Source organism: Girardinichthys multiradiatus, unplaced genomic scaffold (assembly GCF_021462225.1).
Source record: "Girardinichthys multiradiatus isolate DD_20200921_A unplaced genomic scaffold, DD_fGirMul_XY1 scaffold_56, whole genome shotgun sequence".
Lineage (NCBI taxonomy): Eukaryota > Metazoa > Chordata > Actinopteri > Cyprinodontiformes > Goodeidae > Girardinichthys > Girardinichthys multiradiatus.
Window position 1 is genome coordinate 43,372 of NW_025917709.1, and position 15,704 is coordinate 59,075.

Sequence of the window (15,704 nt, forward strand, 5' to 3'; positions counted from 1 at the left end):
CTTCTCCTGGAGCAGAGCTGGGACGATGGTGTTGAAGGCAGAGCTGAAATCCACAAACAGGATCCTGGCGTAGGTTCCTGTGGAGTCCAGGTGCCGGAGGATGAAGTGAAGGGCTAGGTTGACTGCATCATCTACAGACCTGTTGGCTCTGTAGGCAAACTGCAGGGGGTCCAGGAGGGGGTCGGTGATGTCTTTTAGGTGTGAGAGCACAAGGCGCTCAAAGGACTTCATCACCACAGAGGTCAGGGCGACGGGTCTGAAGTCATTAAGCCCTGTGGTCCTTGGCTTCTTGGGAACAGGGACGATGGTGGAGGACTTGAAGCAGGCTGGCACATGACATGTCTCCAGTGAGGTGTTAAAAATGTCTGTGAAGACTGGAGACAGCTGATCAGCGCAGTGCTTCAGGCTGGCTGGTGAGACAGAATCCGGACCAGCAGCTTTCCGGGGGTTCTGTCTCCTGAAGAGTTTGTTGACGTCCCTCTCCTGGATGGAAAGAGCCGTCCTCGGCGTGGGTAGGGGGCTGGTGGGGGTTGGAGGTGCCAAGGCCCCTCTTGAGGTTGGGGAGGTGGGGGTGGTGGATTGTGGCTGCAGCTGTTGGGGGGCGTCGTGGGAGATGGTTGCAGGACTGTCCCTTTGTCTTTCAAAGCGGCAGTAGAACTCGTTCAGGTCGTTGGCGAGGCGTCGGTCGTTGATGGAGTGGGGGGCTTTCGGCTTGTAGTTGGTGATTTGCTTGAGCCCTTTCCAGACAGACGCAGAGTCGTTGGCTGAGAACTGGATTTGGAGCTTCTCAGAGTACAGTCGTTTGGCCTCTTTCACTGCCTTGCCAAACTTGTACTTAGCCTCTCTGTATATGTCTTTGTCCCCACTCCTGAAGGCCTCTTCCTTATCCAGTCTTAACCTTCTGAGTTTAGCTGTGAACCAGGGTTTGTCGTTGTTGTAACTCACCCTGGTGCATGATGGTACACAGCTGTCCTCACAGAAGCTGATGTAGGAAGTCACAGCCTCTGTGTACTCGTCCAGACTGTTGGTAGTAGTCCTGAACACATCCCAGTCTGTACAGCCTAAACACGCCTGGAGATTCTCCACAGCCTCACTGCTCCACTTCCTTGTCGTCCTCACAACAGGTTTGCAGAGCTTTAGTTTCTGCCTGTATGCAGGAATCAGGTGGACCATGATGTGGTCGGATTGGCCCAGTGCAGCACGTGGGACGGCGTGATAAGCGTCTCTGATGGTGGTGTAACAGTGATCCAGAATGTTGTCCTCTCTGGTCGGACATTTTATAAACTGTATGCAGTACACATACACAATCATTCTGTCTGTGGATGTCTCCTCAGCAACAGTATCAAAGAAACAGAGATACATTTCATCATTTAATTAAAGAATTGTTTCCCACACGTCTTCAGGAATCTTCAGGGAGAGGAGTACCATGCCTCCCTAATACGCTGCCGGCTTCTCACGATACAGACAGAAAACACCTGCAAGCTTTAACCTTGAATAATAAACACTCATTGTGTAAAAACTGGACTCTATAATACTAGAGGCTACTGTTATGTTTTTTCTAACTATCATAACTAAAAACTCCTAATAAAAATCAATCTATAAACAGCAAAGTCCCAAATATATCTTAGTCTTAGCTACTAACAATAATGCATTTATATTTCCACACTACTAATATTAAGGCATTTATATTTCCACAGTACACAAACAGTGATTCACTCGTACTTAACTTTGTATATGACTGCGTGATCTTATGACACCCTGGGATCCAGTTTTGAAGAGTTTATGTCTTTTTGCCAGCAAAGAGACATTAGCGCGCTGTCTCACCGGCCAGCCTCACACAGAGTCCGGATGGTAGAGAAAGACTTGTGGGGGAAGTGGGGGTTTTATGTGGACAGTGGCATCATGAGAAGTTCGCTGTTACCCCCAATTCCTATGTTATGCCGGTAGTAGGTTAATGCAATTTATTTTGAAAGTTCCAGAAACGTCCGTACCGCATTTCCTGTTGTAACTCATGGCTGTGGGTCCCAACAGATAGTTCTACAATCTTATAGTACTGTTCAACATGTCCAAAAAATGCATAACAGCCTACTGTTTCTGGAGATCCCACTAGATATCCTACTATCAGATATGTCAAGATGCAATGCAGTAATTTATCTTCTTACAACAGCATAGGTTCATTCATAAAAACACAGGGCTGATATACAATAGAGTTACAGGGGGTGTATTTTGTAAGAAGTCTTAACTATAAATGAAATATTCAGACATGTTTTTAGTATGTCTAAGATGCAATGATAGAACCATGCTTCCTGTGTGCTGATGCTTGAGAGAAGTTTGAAAAAACATAATTATTACTAATTAAAATCTGGAACTAAAAGCTATATAATTATTTCACTTGCTTCTGATTTTAAAATGACAAAACCCTTTTTTTACTTGCATAGAATGAGTAACATTTATGAGTATAAGCAAGACAAAAAGCCACCCGACAAGTTCATTATCATATCTACATCAAGCTACATATAACTCTCAGGGAGACATGGCACATGCACAAAGTGACAGATTAATCCACAGAGTAATAGCTCTGTTGGAAAGAATGAGTCAAATTTATTTTCTTGGACAGGTTAAAGTGACTGCAGCCCCCTCCTCAGATTACACCCTAACCCCTCTATCTGGGGACCAGTACACATCCTGTCTGTGTGGCAGTGAGCGGAAGACCCTCAGCTGGACCATGAATCCCACAGCCTTGGGTGAGGATGAGAATTTTATTCTTAGAACTTGAAATATCCGGTAATAAATCAGGTGTATAGACTGCGGTAACCAATCTGAGTTCACCCTCAGAACCATTTCATAATCTCTAGAAACCAAGTTTGATCCACTTCAGCCACAAAAGGATTTGAATTTTGCAGAAGAGCACAGAATTTGAGCAACTGATCTTTGTTCCTGTTTTTTAGGGGTTGTGAATGTGACCGTGACTGCTGAGGCCGTTTCATCTGACGCTTCTTGTGATAACGAGGTGGTGAGTGTTCCAGACAGAGGCCGCGTTGATGTTGTAACCCGTCCTCTTATTGTAAAGGTTAGTCCGAACAAACAGTCTAAAAAAATATTGAAGAAAACGCCTAAGTCAACAATATTTGATTGTCAAATTTAACTCGTATATCTTTCTAAGGCTGAAGGACTTGAAGTAGCAAAGACACACAACTGGCTGCTCTGCCCGAAAGGTCAGTATGGTGTACACGAAACACAGACTGCTACAAATTGTTCATAAAAAGACAAACGTGAACTATTTGTATTCACATCACATTATTGTATATGTAGTATTTATTTCAATGGTGCAGGAAGGCTTGCTGCCTTAGGTTAACCTAATTATACCTCTCCAACATCACCTCTCTATGCATGCGATGCTGTTGCATGCGTAATCTGAGCACCAGATAAGACAGGCCGCCACAGATTGTTTTGGACTTGTTGAAAAATTCTGTGGCATAAACACCACAGCTCTCATTCGCCAATCATACCACACATGTACACCACTGCAACAACATTTACACAAACGGCTCTTAAATATTGCAGCAATGATCCATTAATAGGATTGCTTAATCTAATGCTGCACTATGAAGAATCTACATTTGGACTGATGAAGCTTCGCTCTACTGGGCATGCCGCATGCTTGAAACTAAAAGTTAAACTGACGGCATGACCTAGTTTCTGATTTGCTCAGCCAATAACTATCTGACCACTCAGAGCACTGATCAACAGTCTGTTGATCTATAAATATGAAAACAAAAATAAAAAGAGACAGTTACGTTACATGAAAAAATAATTTTCTCCATCCTGACACAGCAGAACACTGAATTCAACACCCTTGATCTAGATAGACATGTGCCATTCAGAAGCACATCAAAAGTTAACCACTTCAAAGACAGGACTTGATGTATCACAAAATCCCTTTTAATTCTTCACCTTTACATCTGCCTTACATACATCTTTCAATACCCCAGTATTAGTCGTATGTCTACGAAAAGACAGGACACTGTTGGATAGCAACTTTATAAATGTTATGTAATGTAATGTTTCATTAAAACATTCATGGCATTCAAGGTCCATGATCTGTTGGTTTTAAAACTGTCCTGTTTAGGTCATCACTCATAACTGATGACTGTTTTTGTGTAAACTCAGGAGAAGCTTTGACTGAGGAAACAAACCTACAGCTGCCTCAAAATGTGATTGATGGATCTGGCCGTGCTGTAGTATCTGTCCTAGGTAAACCGCTTAAGTCAACTGTACACAGTTGCTCCAACTGTCTGCTAATCCTCCAGTCTTACTGCAGTATTGTAACAAGAATCTTTACAGGTTTTTAAACCTGCTGAATCTTTTAAACACTATCAAATACAGAAGTAATAGTCAAGTGTGATGAGCTTTGTTTCTATGTTTTGCATAGGTGACATTCTCGGCCGTGCCCTACAGAACCTAGATGGTCTGCTGCAGATGCCATATGGATGTGGTGAGCAGAACATGGCACTACTGGCTCCCAACATCTACATCCTTGAATATCTACAAAGTTCACAACAGCTGACCCCAGCCATTAAGAAAAAGGCGTCCAATTTCTTAAACAGTGGTAAGTCTCATTCAGTTTTCCAGCGCAGCTGAAAAAATAATGCAATGCAAACAAAATATGTTTCATCTTTAAGCTCTGCCAGTCAAAATGTTGTATTTGGGTGCTGCAGGTAAGATGTGGAGGATGTTTATTTTTCCTTAAAAAAACATTTAAAATGATGCACATTTGTCAGTATTTACTGTACCCTTCAAATACTGTACCAGTATTTGACAGGTTTCCATTAGCAGTAAGCTATAGCTCAATAGGTGTAAGCTATAATTTTCAGAATAGAACAAATCCTTGAAATATACATCTTTGAGTAAAAACTTGAGAATAGTGATTTAATCGCCTGCTGCTTTTTTTTAGCATTCAAAGAAATATGCAGTCTTTATTTTATTATTATTATGTATTTTTTATACTTTGACATAATAAAAAGAGACAAAATATCAAAAAGAAAAAAAGGAAAAAAAAAACATAACCAGTGAACTGTTCATACAAATAAACAAGGTTTTGTCACATACCAATGCGTTTTTGGCTAATTTTATGAAATTCCATTTATAGCATTAGAGTACAAGTTGTATTTAAATAACGCTGATATGTTTGCATATTATTTGATGGCTTTCTATTTCCAGAGAAATATCACACCTACCGTCTTTTTCTTTGGAAGAGAAGCCTTTATGTGACCAATAATTCACTTCATTTTTCAGCTCAGCCTCCACCACTATGTCTTGATACACCTCATTTGTCTGGATTTTAGTGTGCTCAGTCCAACAGTAAATAATTGCAGTAATCTGACATTAAAAATGAACAACGGGCCCACATTCTGTCCAGCACAGCCAACAGTAGGCGTATGCTCGACCAAACAGACCGCCTGCTCCCCCTTTGTGTGCTTTTTTGGCAGCTGTCAAACACCATCTGAAATCTTATGATCTAAATTTTAAGTAATACACAAAATGCTAACCCAGGGATGGGAAACTTAAATCATGGAAGGGGACACAATTTTTTATATATACAGTACAGATCAAAAGGTTGGACACACCTTCTCATTCAAAGAGTTTATTTTTATGACTATAAATATTGTAGTTCACACTGAAAGCATCAAAACTATAAATTAACACATGTGGAATTATATACTGAACAAGAAAGCGTGAAACAACTGAAAATATGTCTTATATTCTAGGTTCTTCAAAGTAGCCACCTTTTGCTTTGATTACTGCTCCGCACACTCTTGGCATTCTGTTGATGAGCTTCAAGAGGTAGTCACCTGAAATAGTTTTCCAACTGTCTTGAAGGAGTTCCCAGAGATGCTTAGCACTTGTTGGCCCTTTTGCCTTCACTCTGCGGTCCAGCTCACCCAAAACCATCTCGATTGGGTTCAGGTCCGATGACTGTGGAGGCCAGGTCATCTGGCGCAGCACCCCATCACTCTCCTTCTTGGTCAAATAGCCCTTACACAGCCTGGAAGTGTGTTTGGGGTCATTGTATTGTTGAAAAATAAATCATGGTCCAACTAAACGCAAATCGGATGGACTAGCATGCCGCTGCAAGATGCTGTGGTAGCCTTGCTGGTTCAGTATGCATTAAATTTTGAATAAATCCCCTACAGTGTCACCAGCAAAGCACCCCCACACCATCACACCTCCTCCTCCATGCTTCACGGTGGGAACCAGGCATGTAGAGTCCATCCGTTCATTTCTTCTGCGCCGCACAAAGACACGGTGGTTGGAACCAAAGATCTCAAACTTGGACTCATCAGACCAAAGCACAGATTTCCACTGGTCTAATGTCCATTCCTTGTGTTCTTTAGCCCAAACAAGTCTCTTCTGCTTGTTGCCTGTCCTCAGCATTGGTTTCCTAGCAGCTATTTTACCATGAAGGCCTGATTCACACAGTCTCCTCTTAACGGTTGTTCTATAGATGTGTCTGCTGCTGGAACTCTGTGTGACATTGACCTGTTCTCTAACCTGAGCTGCTGTTAACCTGCGATTTCTGAGGCTGGTGACTCGGATGAACTTCTCATCCGCAGCAGAGGTGACTCTTGGTCTTCCTTTCCTGGGGCGGTCCTCATGTGCGCCAGTTTCTTTGTAGCGCTTGATGGTTTTTGCAACTGCACTTGGGGACACTTTCAAAGTTTTCCCAATTGTTTGGACTGACTGACCTTCCTTTCTTAAAGTAATGATGGCCACTCGTTTTTCTTTACATAGCTGCTTTGTTTTGCCATAATACAAATTCTAACAGTCTATTCAGTAGGACTATCAGCTGTGTACTGTATCCACCTCCTGCACAACACAACTGATGGTCCCAACCCCATTTATATGGCTTGAAATCCCACTTATTAAACTTGACAGGGCACAACTGCGAAGTGAAAACCATTTCAGGTGACTACCTCTTGAGGCTCATCAACAGAATGCCAAGAGTGTGCAGAGCAGTAATCAAAGCAAAAGGTAGCTACTTTGAAGAACCGAGAATATAAGACATATTTTCAGTTGTTTCACACTTTTTTGTTCAGTATATAATTCCACATGTGTTAATTCATAGTTTTGATGCCTTCAGTTTGAAGCTACAATATTCATAGAACCAATTTAGTTTTTACACTGAACTTTAAAGATTTTATCATGTTTCCTGTATACCCAGTCTACCTCACCTGGTTCTGTTTTAATGAGACACTTGTAGGTTTGCCTGCCGGTTTACTATTGCCTGGATGAGAATGGCTATTTTTGTGCATCAAATCTGCACCAGATCAATAGGTGTAATCTGTCAGCCTGTTTATCTCTTTATGCTTGATGTGTTTGTCTTATTGTTGAAAAACTGCTCTCACAAATATACATGCTTCCAAACATACTGGTTACTGAGAGTGCAAACTCTTGGAGGAGTGAAAGAGGGGACTGTGGAAGAAGACCCTCGTACTCGTCATCTTCCGCTTCGTTCGGAACCAGGTTGCAGGGAGCCCAAGGCCAGCCGAGAGACATAGTTCCTCCAGCATGTCCTGGGACGTGCCTGAAACACCTCCCAAAGGAGGCGTCCAGGAAGCATCCGGTATAGATGCTCGAGCCACCTCACTTGGCTCCTCTCGGTGTGGAGGAGCAGCGGCTCTACTCCGTGTTATGGTTTGCGAGATAGGACCCCAGAATGCAGACGAACAGGCAGCGTAATGGTAAGTAAAAAGGTTAAATAACAAAAACTCACTCACAGCAGGAGGCAGGAACAAAACGGGCAAGCGAGACAGGCATGGCATGATAAAAAAACAACAAGACTTGGTTTGAGAAATATTTCCGCCATGACTAACTGAACAGGTGTGTATATATGAAGTGAAAACCAGGTGGAGCAAGGAGACAGATTAACTTTGAGCTAAGTGTGAGCTGACAGGGAAACCACCTCCTCGGCAGCCGAACCACAGGAAGGCGCTCTGCGCCGACGTTTCTTGCGGCGAGAGGAGGGCGAGGGCTTCACTGCTGTATGAAAGGGAGGAGAAGAACGGCGATGAAGAGGACCTGTCGCCGGACATGGAATCGCCAACCTGGATCCATAAAAAGTCGACTGCGGCACAGACAGCCCTGCAGACCGACGCAACGACTTCTCCACCTCCCGAGACAGGAAAATAAAGATGTCCATGGCGTTAGCCTGATGGTCATCCGGGAGGTCCATTGTTGGTGGAAACATTCTGTTATGGTTTGCGAGATATAGGACCCCAGAATGCAGACGAGCAGGCAGCGTGATGGTAAGTGCAAAAGGTTTAATAACAAAAACTCACTCACAGCAGGAGGCAGGAACAAAACAACAAAAGGGCATGGCATGATCAAAAAACAACAAGACTTGGTTTGAGAAATGTTTTCGCCATAACTAACTGAACAGGTGTGTATATATGGAGTGAAAACCAGGTGGAGCAAGGAGACAGATTAACTTTGAGCATGTGAACCGAATAAACTTAATTGACACACAGAACAAACGTGGCTGTGGCAAAAACAGAGACTCTAATATACAAACAAAACCAACTTGACAAAACATGAACAAGAACAAAACATGACCAGAAAAATAATAAACAGAAGCATGATTCAAAACCTTAACTGTGAAAAACATAAGAAAAAAAACCCGAAACCAAAAACCAAACAACCCCAAATCATAATACTCCGAGCTCCTCCCGGATTGTCGAGCTCCTCACCCCATCTCTAAGGGAGTGCCCCGCCACACTAAGGAGGAAGCTCATTTCAGCCACTCTTATCCGGGATCTCGTTCTTTCGATCATGACCCAAAGTTCATGCCCAGAGGTGAGGGTAGGAACGTAAACCAACCGCCAAATGGAGAGCTTCGGTTTTTGGCTCAGCTCTATCTTCACCACAACGGACCGGCAGCCGCACCAATCCGTCTGTCAATCTCCCGCTCCATTCTCCCCTCACTTGTGAACAAGACCCCAAGATACTTGAACTCCACCACTTGAGGCAGGAACTCCCCTCCAACCACTAGAGGGCAAGCAACCCTTTTCCGGTCGAGAACCATGGCCTCGGACTTCATCCCAGCCGCTACACACTCTGCTGCGAACAGCCCCAGTGCAAGCTGTAGGTCTTGGCTCGAGGGAGCCAGCAGGACCACGTCATCTGCAAAAAGAAGAGACAAAATCCACTGGTCCCCAAACTAGACCCCCTCCAGGCCATGGCTATGCCTAGAAATCATGTTTATAAAACTTATGAACAGGACTGTTGACAAAGGGCAGCCTGCCGGAGTCCAACATGAACCGGGAACAACGGGAGGTGCCGGCAATGCGGACCAAACTCCTGCTCCGCTTGTACAGAGACCAGATGCCCCCTAATAAAGGGGCCCCCTCCTTGAACTGCCACCTTAACGTGGTGGAGGGATTTGAGTGGTCAAATGATCCTAGAGCTTATGTTGTCTGGGGCTTAAATGCCCCTGGTAGGGTCTCCCATGACAAACAGGCTCTGGGTGATGGGTCAAAGAGCGGTACAAGACGCCTTCATGAAGACCACAAAATTGAGGCACGTGACATCGCCCAGTACGGTGGAGCCGGGGTCCCACCATGGAGCCAGCCTACGCTAATCCAAGAGTTTCTTCCTTAAGTTCATTATCTGGAAGTTGAACTGAGCACAATAAATAAAACAAAAATAAAATTAGTTGTAAAAGCTACGTGGAAAATATTAGTATGCAAAAACTATCAACAGCATCTTCGTTTTCTCCACAAATATACAAGCACATGAAACATTTCTTAGTAAACTCACGATATTCTGATCTTAATTTTACGTCATGTGTAAACATGTTTCTGTTATTCTACAGGCTACCAGAGACAGCTTAACTACAAAGACAGTGAAGGTGCATACAGCACATTTGGATTAGGACCAGGAAACACATGGTGAGAACATCCCTGACTAGTCTGAACGCACGTTACATTGATCAAATCACTCAATTTACACAGAATAAGTCACTATACTGACAACTAAGGACCTGTACAGTGGTTAACATGAGGAATTTCCCTTTGTGTATTTCACCAACATAAACATGCTCGATAAACAATGAATTCAGCGTTTTTATTTTTCTAATATCTGTTTGCCAACTCTTGTATTTATTAATAATGGAAAAAAAACCTAACATTCTTTGATTTTTAGCTATTTTTCTCGTCATAGCATCAGTTTTACTCTGTTAATGCTACATTTTCTTGTTTTTCCTCAGGCTGACAGCTTTTGTTCTGAGATCTTTGTCCAAAGCTCAGTCTTTTGTCTACATCGACCCACAAAAACTTGAAGAATCAAAGACTTGGCTGATCCAAAAGCAAAATGACACCGGCTGCTTTGTGAGGTCTGGAAAGCTCTTTAACAACAGAATGAAGGTATGATAATTTCTGGTTCCAAGAACCTCCCTCCGACAAAGCTCCAGTGGAAGGCAGAAAGAGCTCAGATGGTTTTTAGGATTTTAAAAATGGCATGGGGTTCTAACACTAAACCAAATGACAACAGATGACAGGAAACAAAATTTCAACCAGTTCGCCCTTCTTAGAAACAGTAATGTAGCTCCTTATGGACAGTAGGAGGAATAACATTTTAAGTTAAGTGTGTTGTAATTATTATTAAGCTTATGTTAGTTAATATTTTATTAAATCACCATTCTGGTTTGGTCTGTTAAGTGTTGTCCTGTGAATACCAGCCCAAGTAGGAAACTAGGAAAATACCCAAAGTATAAATCAAGCACTGGCATTACTGAACAGCAAAACTCTGCACACATATGGAATAAATTGACACAATTTCTTGAAATATAACAATTTATTAACAAAAATAATTCAACTCAGAGTTAAACGTATTTCAATTAACAAACTATTAACTATAAGAGAACAGTTCAACTAAAACTACCAAGCAAAATGAGGGAATAAAGAAATTAATCAACTATATACAAATGAAAGAACAAGGGAATCAATACAAATGGTTAAAAAACATGACCATTACATAATAAATAATAATAATAATAAAGATTAAAATGCATATGAATTGATCTTTGTTTAAACACACCCTTTAAAAAATGTCTTAACTTTAAAACAACACAGAACAAATAACTAGCCACCAGGCTGAAATGTCAGTTCACATTAGCTGGACAGACAGCATGCTAGCTGAGTTTCTCAAAGAAAGGATGTCCTAGGGCGACTAGTTGAGGAGGGAAGTTGTCCTGTCCGGTCCAGCCACATGGCGGCAGAACAAAGGCACTTCGCTGCTGCCTTAGTGGCAGGGTCCGGCTGCATGCGTGTGCAGAACTGCAGTTCCAAAACCTTTTTTTCCAGGTCGTTTGGAAGACTGCTTCACTCGACGTTGTTTGCTGGGAATTCTCTGGAACACAGGTTGCTTCTCTGTAGGCCTCAAAAAGAAAAGTTCTAGCCACCCTTATCTTAATTACCTCTTTTGTATGAATTCCGGATTATCTGAGCAGCAGATCATACTTAACTTTGTTGCACTCGATCGACGGATATTTGACCATGAGATCCTAGTCACTCTGGATCCATGTTTGAAGAGTTATGCCTCCTTGACTGCAAGGAGACATTCACATGCGGTGCCTCTCCTGTCCGACCTCGGTTGAGAGTCGCATGGAAAGAGGCAGCCATGTTGGAACAACGTGTTATTGTTTTAGACTGAATGATGTCACGAGAAGTCCAGCTCTGACTCGTTGTCTTCCTGGGCTGGGTTCGACGTTGGTTGGTGTGATTTAAAGGTGCAGTGAGGTTCATATCCGGGTTTGATTGTGTACAATTCAATACATGTTCCATCCATGTTTTTATCCATGGCTGGGGCCCAACAAGGGAATTATGTAAGAAAATGTAACAATTATTATTACATTATTAATGTGAAAAACTACCTGTGACTTTAATACTTTCTGTTTTTTGTGTTGAAAATAGGGCTGCACAATATATCACGAATATATCTTCATTGCAAAATTGGTTTGTGCAATATCAATATCGCAAAGGACTCTTTGGAATCGAATAGCTGTTGGCTAATATGTTCCAAGCGTTATGAACCTGCAGGTTTTAGGAAAGGATAACACTGAACCAGTTGGACAGAGTCTGGCTGCAGCAGATGCTCAAACTGGACTCAAATGACACATCAAACTGCTAAAGCTTACAGAGTGCAGGAAGTACAAATAAGAGAAGAGGAAGACAAAAATAGGCGTATATATCACTACTGATATGGTCATCTCAGTATTTACTAATATTATCACCATCTCAAGATATCCTAATAGCATGCAGACATAGTAGTAAACAACCTAGAAATATATGGTTTTAGGCTTAAAGACTCTGCTGTTTTGCTTAGTCTAACCATGGATGACGTATACTGGTCTAAATCAGAGATACATATAAACCCGACATTGACTCATGTCTGAACGAAGTTTGTTTTTTGTTGTTCTTTCATAATATTTAAATTTTGTGAAAAAGTAATTTCTTTGCTGTAAACAATAATCAGTATAGACAAATGTTGGAATGTACCTCTCTGTGTAATAAATCTCAATGAGTTTTGCTTTTTGAACTTTGAATAATTGAAATAATTAAACTTTTTGACAATATTTAATTTAATTTAGATGCACTTAAACGTTAATGTAACAAAGGTACACTGGAGATGATTTATTTGATTTACAGCTGTCAGAGTTAGACACACTAATAAATTCAGACAGGTATGAAATGAAGACACAGGTAATTAATTTTGGCTGGCCAGGGAGAGACAGTCCGCTGCTAAACAGTGACTTCCTTCTCTCAAAGGGCTGCTCTCTGTACACAGCCTTTTATTGAAAAAAAACACCCATGTTACAAAATCGTGGGTGTGACCACAAACAATTTCACAAATACAAGTTCTACTGATTAAAACTGGTTCTATCCAGATACTGATACAGCCCATAAGTCCACATTTGGCAGTGGCTGATCACACAAGGACACAAAGATAGGCTGGGGTGCAAGCAGTCCTCTCAGTAATTTTCCACTGAACTATTTCCCTGCATTGCAACTACCTAAATGCAACTCTAAGACAAGATGACAATGCGGTTAATAGTTCATAAAACACTCAAAATAAATGTGAAAAGTATTCAAACCACTTCTATCAAAGGATTAAGATATTTCTTAAACTAAGCAATGATAATTTATGTACAAATCTTCCAACAACAGCAGAGAGGTTTCTGCCTCCAACCACTACTCCGCTTTACAGTGTCTGAGGCATGATGTGTTAATAAAGTCTGAAAAATGCATAATTTCCTTTGGGTTATTGTGGCCTCCTGCTGAGATGATTAGAACTGCCTTTACTGAAACCAATATGTATTTTTTTAAGCACACACAAGTGCTGTAAAACCACCATATGACTTGGCTTAGCTTTGAATGGTGAACATCCCACTGATAACATGACCTCTGTGTTGCTTCGTCTCCACAGGGTGGTGTATCAGATGAAGTGACACTTAGTGCTTACATAACTGCTGCCTTTTTGGAGATGAAAATGTCCTCAGATGTAAGTAGATTTGGAAAATTCTCCACTTGTTTTATTTACATTGTGTCCATGTGTATCTTATAATTACGATTTATCTGTCTGATTATAGGGACAGTATCTCATCATTTCAAAAAGTATTCTGATGATGCAGTCAATTAGGGTTGCAACTAATGATCATTTTGTTAATCGATTAATCTGTTGACTATTTTTTTGATTCATTGATTAATAACAAAAGGTGCTTGATAGGAGATTTTTTACAGAATCTGAACCAGGTGAAGTTACAGCTATGCCACTATAGAGCATATCTACAGACAAAGAAGGTTTTTTATCTTAAATGCAAAATGTAAATATTTTTGGCACAATTTTGGACTAATTACAGCTCTAAGTGGGTTGTTGTTTCAGCAAATGGCATGTTTATTTGACTACTTAATTAGTTGACGATTATTTCAATAAAAGGATTAATCACAATTAATCCGATTATTGAAATAATTGTCAACTAATTAATTATTTCAGCCCTATAATTCTTTCAGCCCTATCATCAATTGATGTTTGGATCAAAGTGACCAAAACATCAGCCAGAAAGCATAGGTACTGAGAAGTGGTCTGTGGTCCCCACCTGCAGAACCACTCCTTTATTGAGTGTTTCTTGCTAATCACCAAAGATTTCCCCCTGTTGTCTATTCCATTTGCACAACAGCAGTGATTTTGTCAGTTTCCATCAGAAGCAAACTTTTTGTTTTAAAAGACATTTCAATCTAAATCTGCTAGGGACGTTATAATTTTCAGCTTGTACACATAAACTCCCATCTAATATTTAGTCCATTTGGCCACAATCATCTGCTCTGAAACTGGTTCAATATCTGGCCATTACTCTTAGTAGAACTGGTAGATTTTATGGATCTGGTTGAGGAAGATTTTCTGTAGCAATCATACTGAAGACACTGTTAATAAATTAGTCTTGTGAAGAGGATGATCAGAGGATGTTCTTCATTTAATGACTCATCCTTGTTTGCACAATAATCTTCAGAGGTTCCAGAACAGTCCCCAAATCCGAGCCTTCTTTATCAACTTGTTTTGCTTTTTTAAGTCACTAGCTCCGATACTGCTACTCCAACAGAAGATGGCTGACTTATAATTCAATTCAATTCAGTTTTATTTATATAGCATCAATTCACAACACGTCGTCTCAAGGCACTTTACAAAGTCAATTCCATTGAATCATACAGATTTCTAGTCAGGTTCATACATTCTAATTAATTCTAGTAATCAAACAGTGCAGTCAGATTCTGTTTATTATTTAAATCGGTAAAACGTTTTTCTATCGAAGGAAACCCAGCAGATTGCATTGAGTCAGTGAATTGTAGTAGTCACTCCTCCTGGATCAGCATGTAGCGACAGCTTGCATTGACTTGCAGCAATCCCGCATACTGAGCATGGATGTAGTGACAGTGGAAAGGAAAACTGCATAGATGTGAATAAATTTCAGTTGTGTTTTGTTTTGTCAAAGGATCGTGTGATGAAACAGAGCCTGTCATGCCTCAAAGAGTTCATCAATGATTTCAGCAACACCTACACTACAGCTCTGCTGGCATACGTCTTCTCGCTGGCTGGAGACATGGAGACCAGAGATCACCTATTGCAGCACCTCGACTCAGTTGCCATCAAAGATGGTTAGTCATGTTTTCTGCTGAAAATGACTGATCAATTCATTACAGTGAATCAGTCTGTAGTCACATTGTTTATGGATGGCTGTTATTAGGGAGCTTCATCCACTGGTCTCAGACAGCAACAGAAACATCAGCCTCTCTGTCTGTGGAGATCAGCTCCTATGTGCTGCTGGCAAAGCTCTCTGCCTCCAACACTAATGAAGACCGGGGTTACGCCTCAGGGATCGTTCGATGGCTGACGACCCAGCAGAACCATTATGGAGGATTCTCCTCTACTCAGGTACTGGTCTTAAATTCACACTATATGTGAACACAGTTTTCTACAGTTTTTCTAGAGATAATGGGATTCTTTATCTGTCTGTGGAAAGAAACGAGAATCTTATTTGTTTTTTACATTCTCCAAGTTACCCAGTGCTTCCAGCAGTCCAGAACATGTATTTTAATTTTAGAGTACCCATGCAGTATCCCAAAAATTAAAGAAAATGGAAATAGTCAGTTGTT

General features: G+C 41.2%; 1 protein-coding gene across 1 annotated transcript in view; it reads left to right on the plus strand.

The window, feature by feature from the left end:
- LOC124865249 (alpha-2-macroglobulin-like protein 1) overlaps window positions 1-15,483 on the plus strand; it is a gene marked incomplete at its 3' end in the record, with an annotated part of 39,000 nt that extends 23,517 nt beyond the window's left edge. Inside the window, exons 20-29 of the mRNA XM_047360209.1 lie at window positions 2,618-2,744; window positions 2,949-3,070; window positions 3,164-3,215; window positions 4,171-4,254; window positions 4,433-4,609; window positions 9,872-9,947; window positions 10,265-10,421; window positions 13,483-13,557; window positions 15,044-15,206; window positions 15,296-15,483. Of these exons, the coding sequence (XP_047216165.1) occupies window positions 2,618-2,744; window positions 2,949-3,070; window positions 3,164-3,215; window positions 4,171-4,254; window positions 4,433-4,609; window positions 9,872-9,947; window positions 10,265-10,421; window positions 13,483-13,557; window positions 15,044-15,206; window positions 15,296-15,483 (1,221 nt within the window). The remainder of the gene's footprint in view (window positions 1-2,617; window positions 2,745-2,948; window positions 3,071-3,163; window positions 3,216-4,170; window positions 4,255-4,432; window positions 4,610-9,871; window positions 9,948-10,264; window positions 10,422-13,482; window positions 13,558-15,043; window positions 15,207-15,295) is intronic.
- Between the last annotated feature and the right edge of the window lie 221 nt (window positions 15,484-15,704).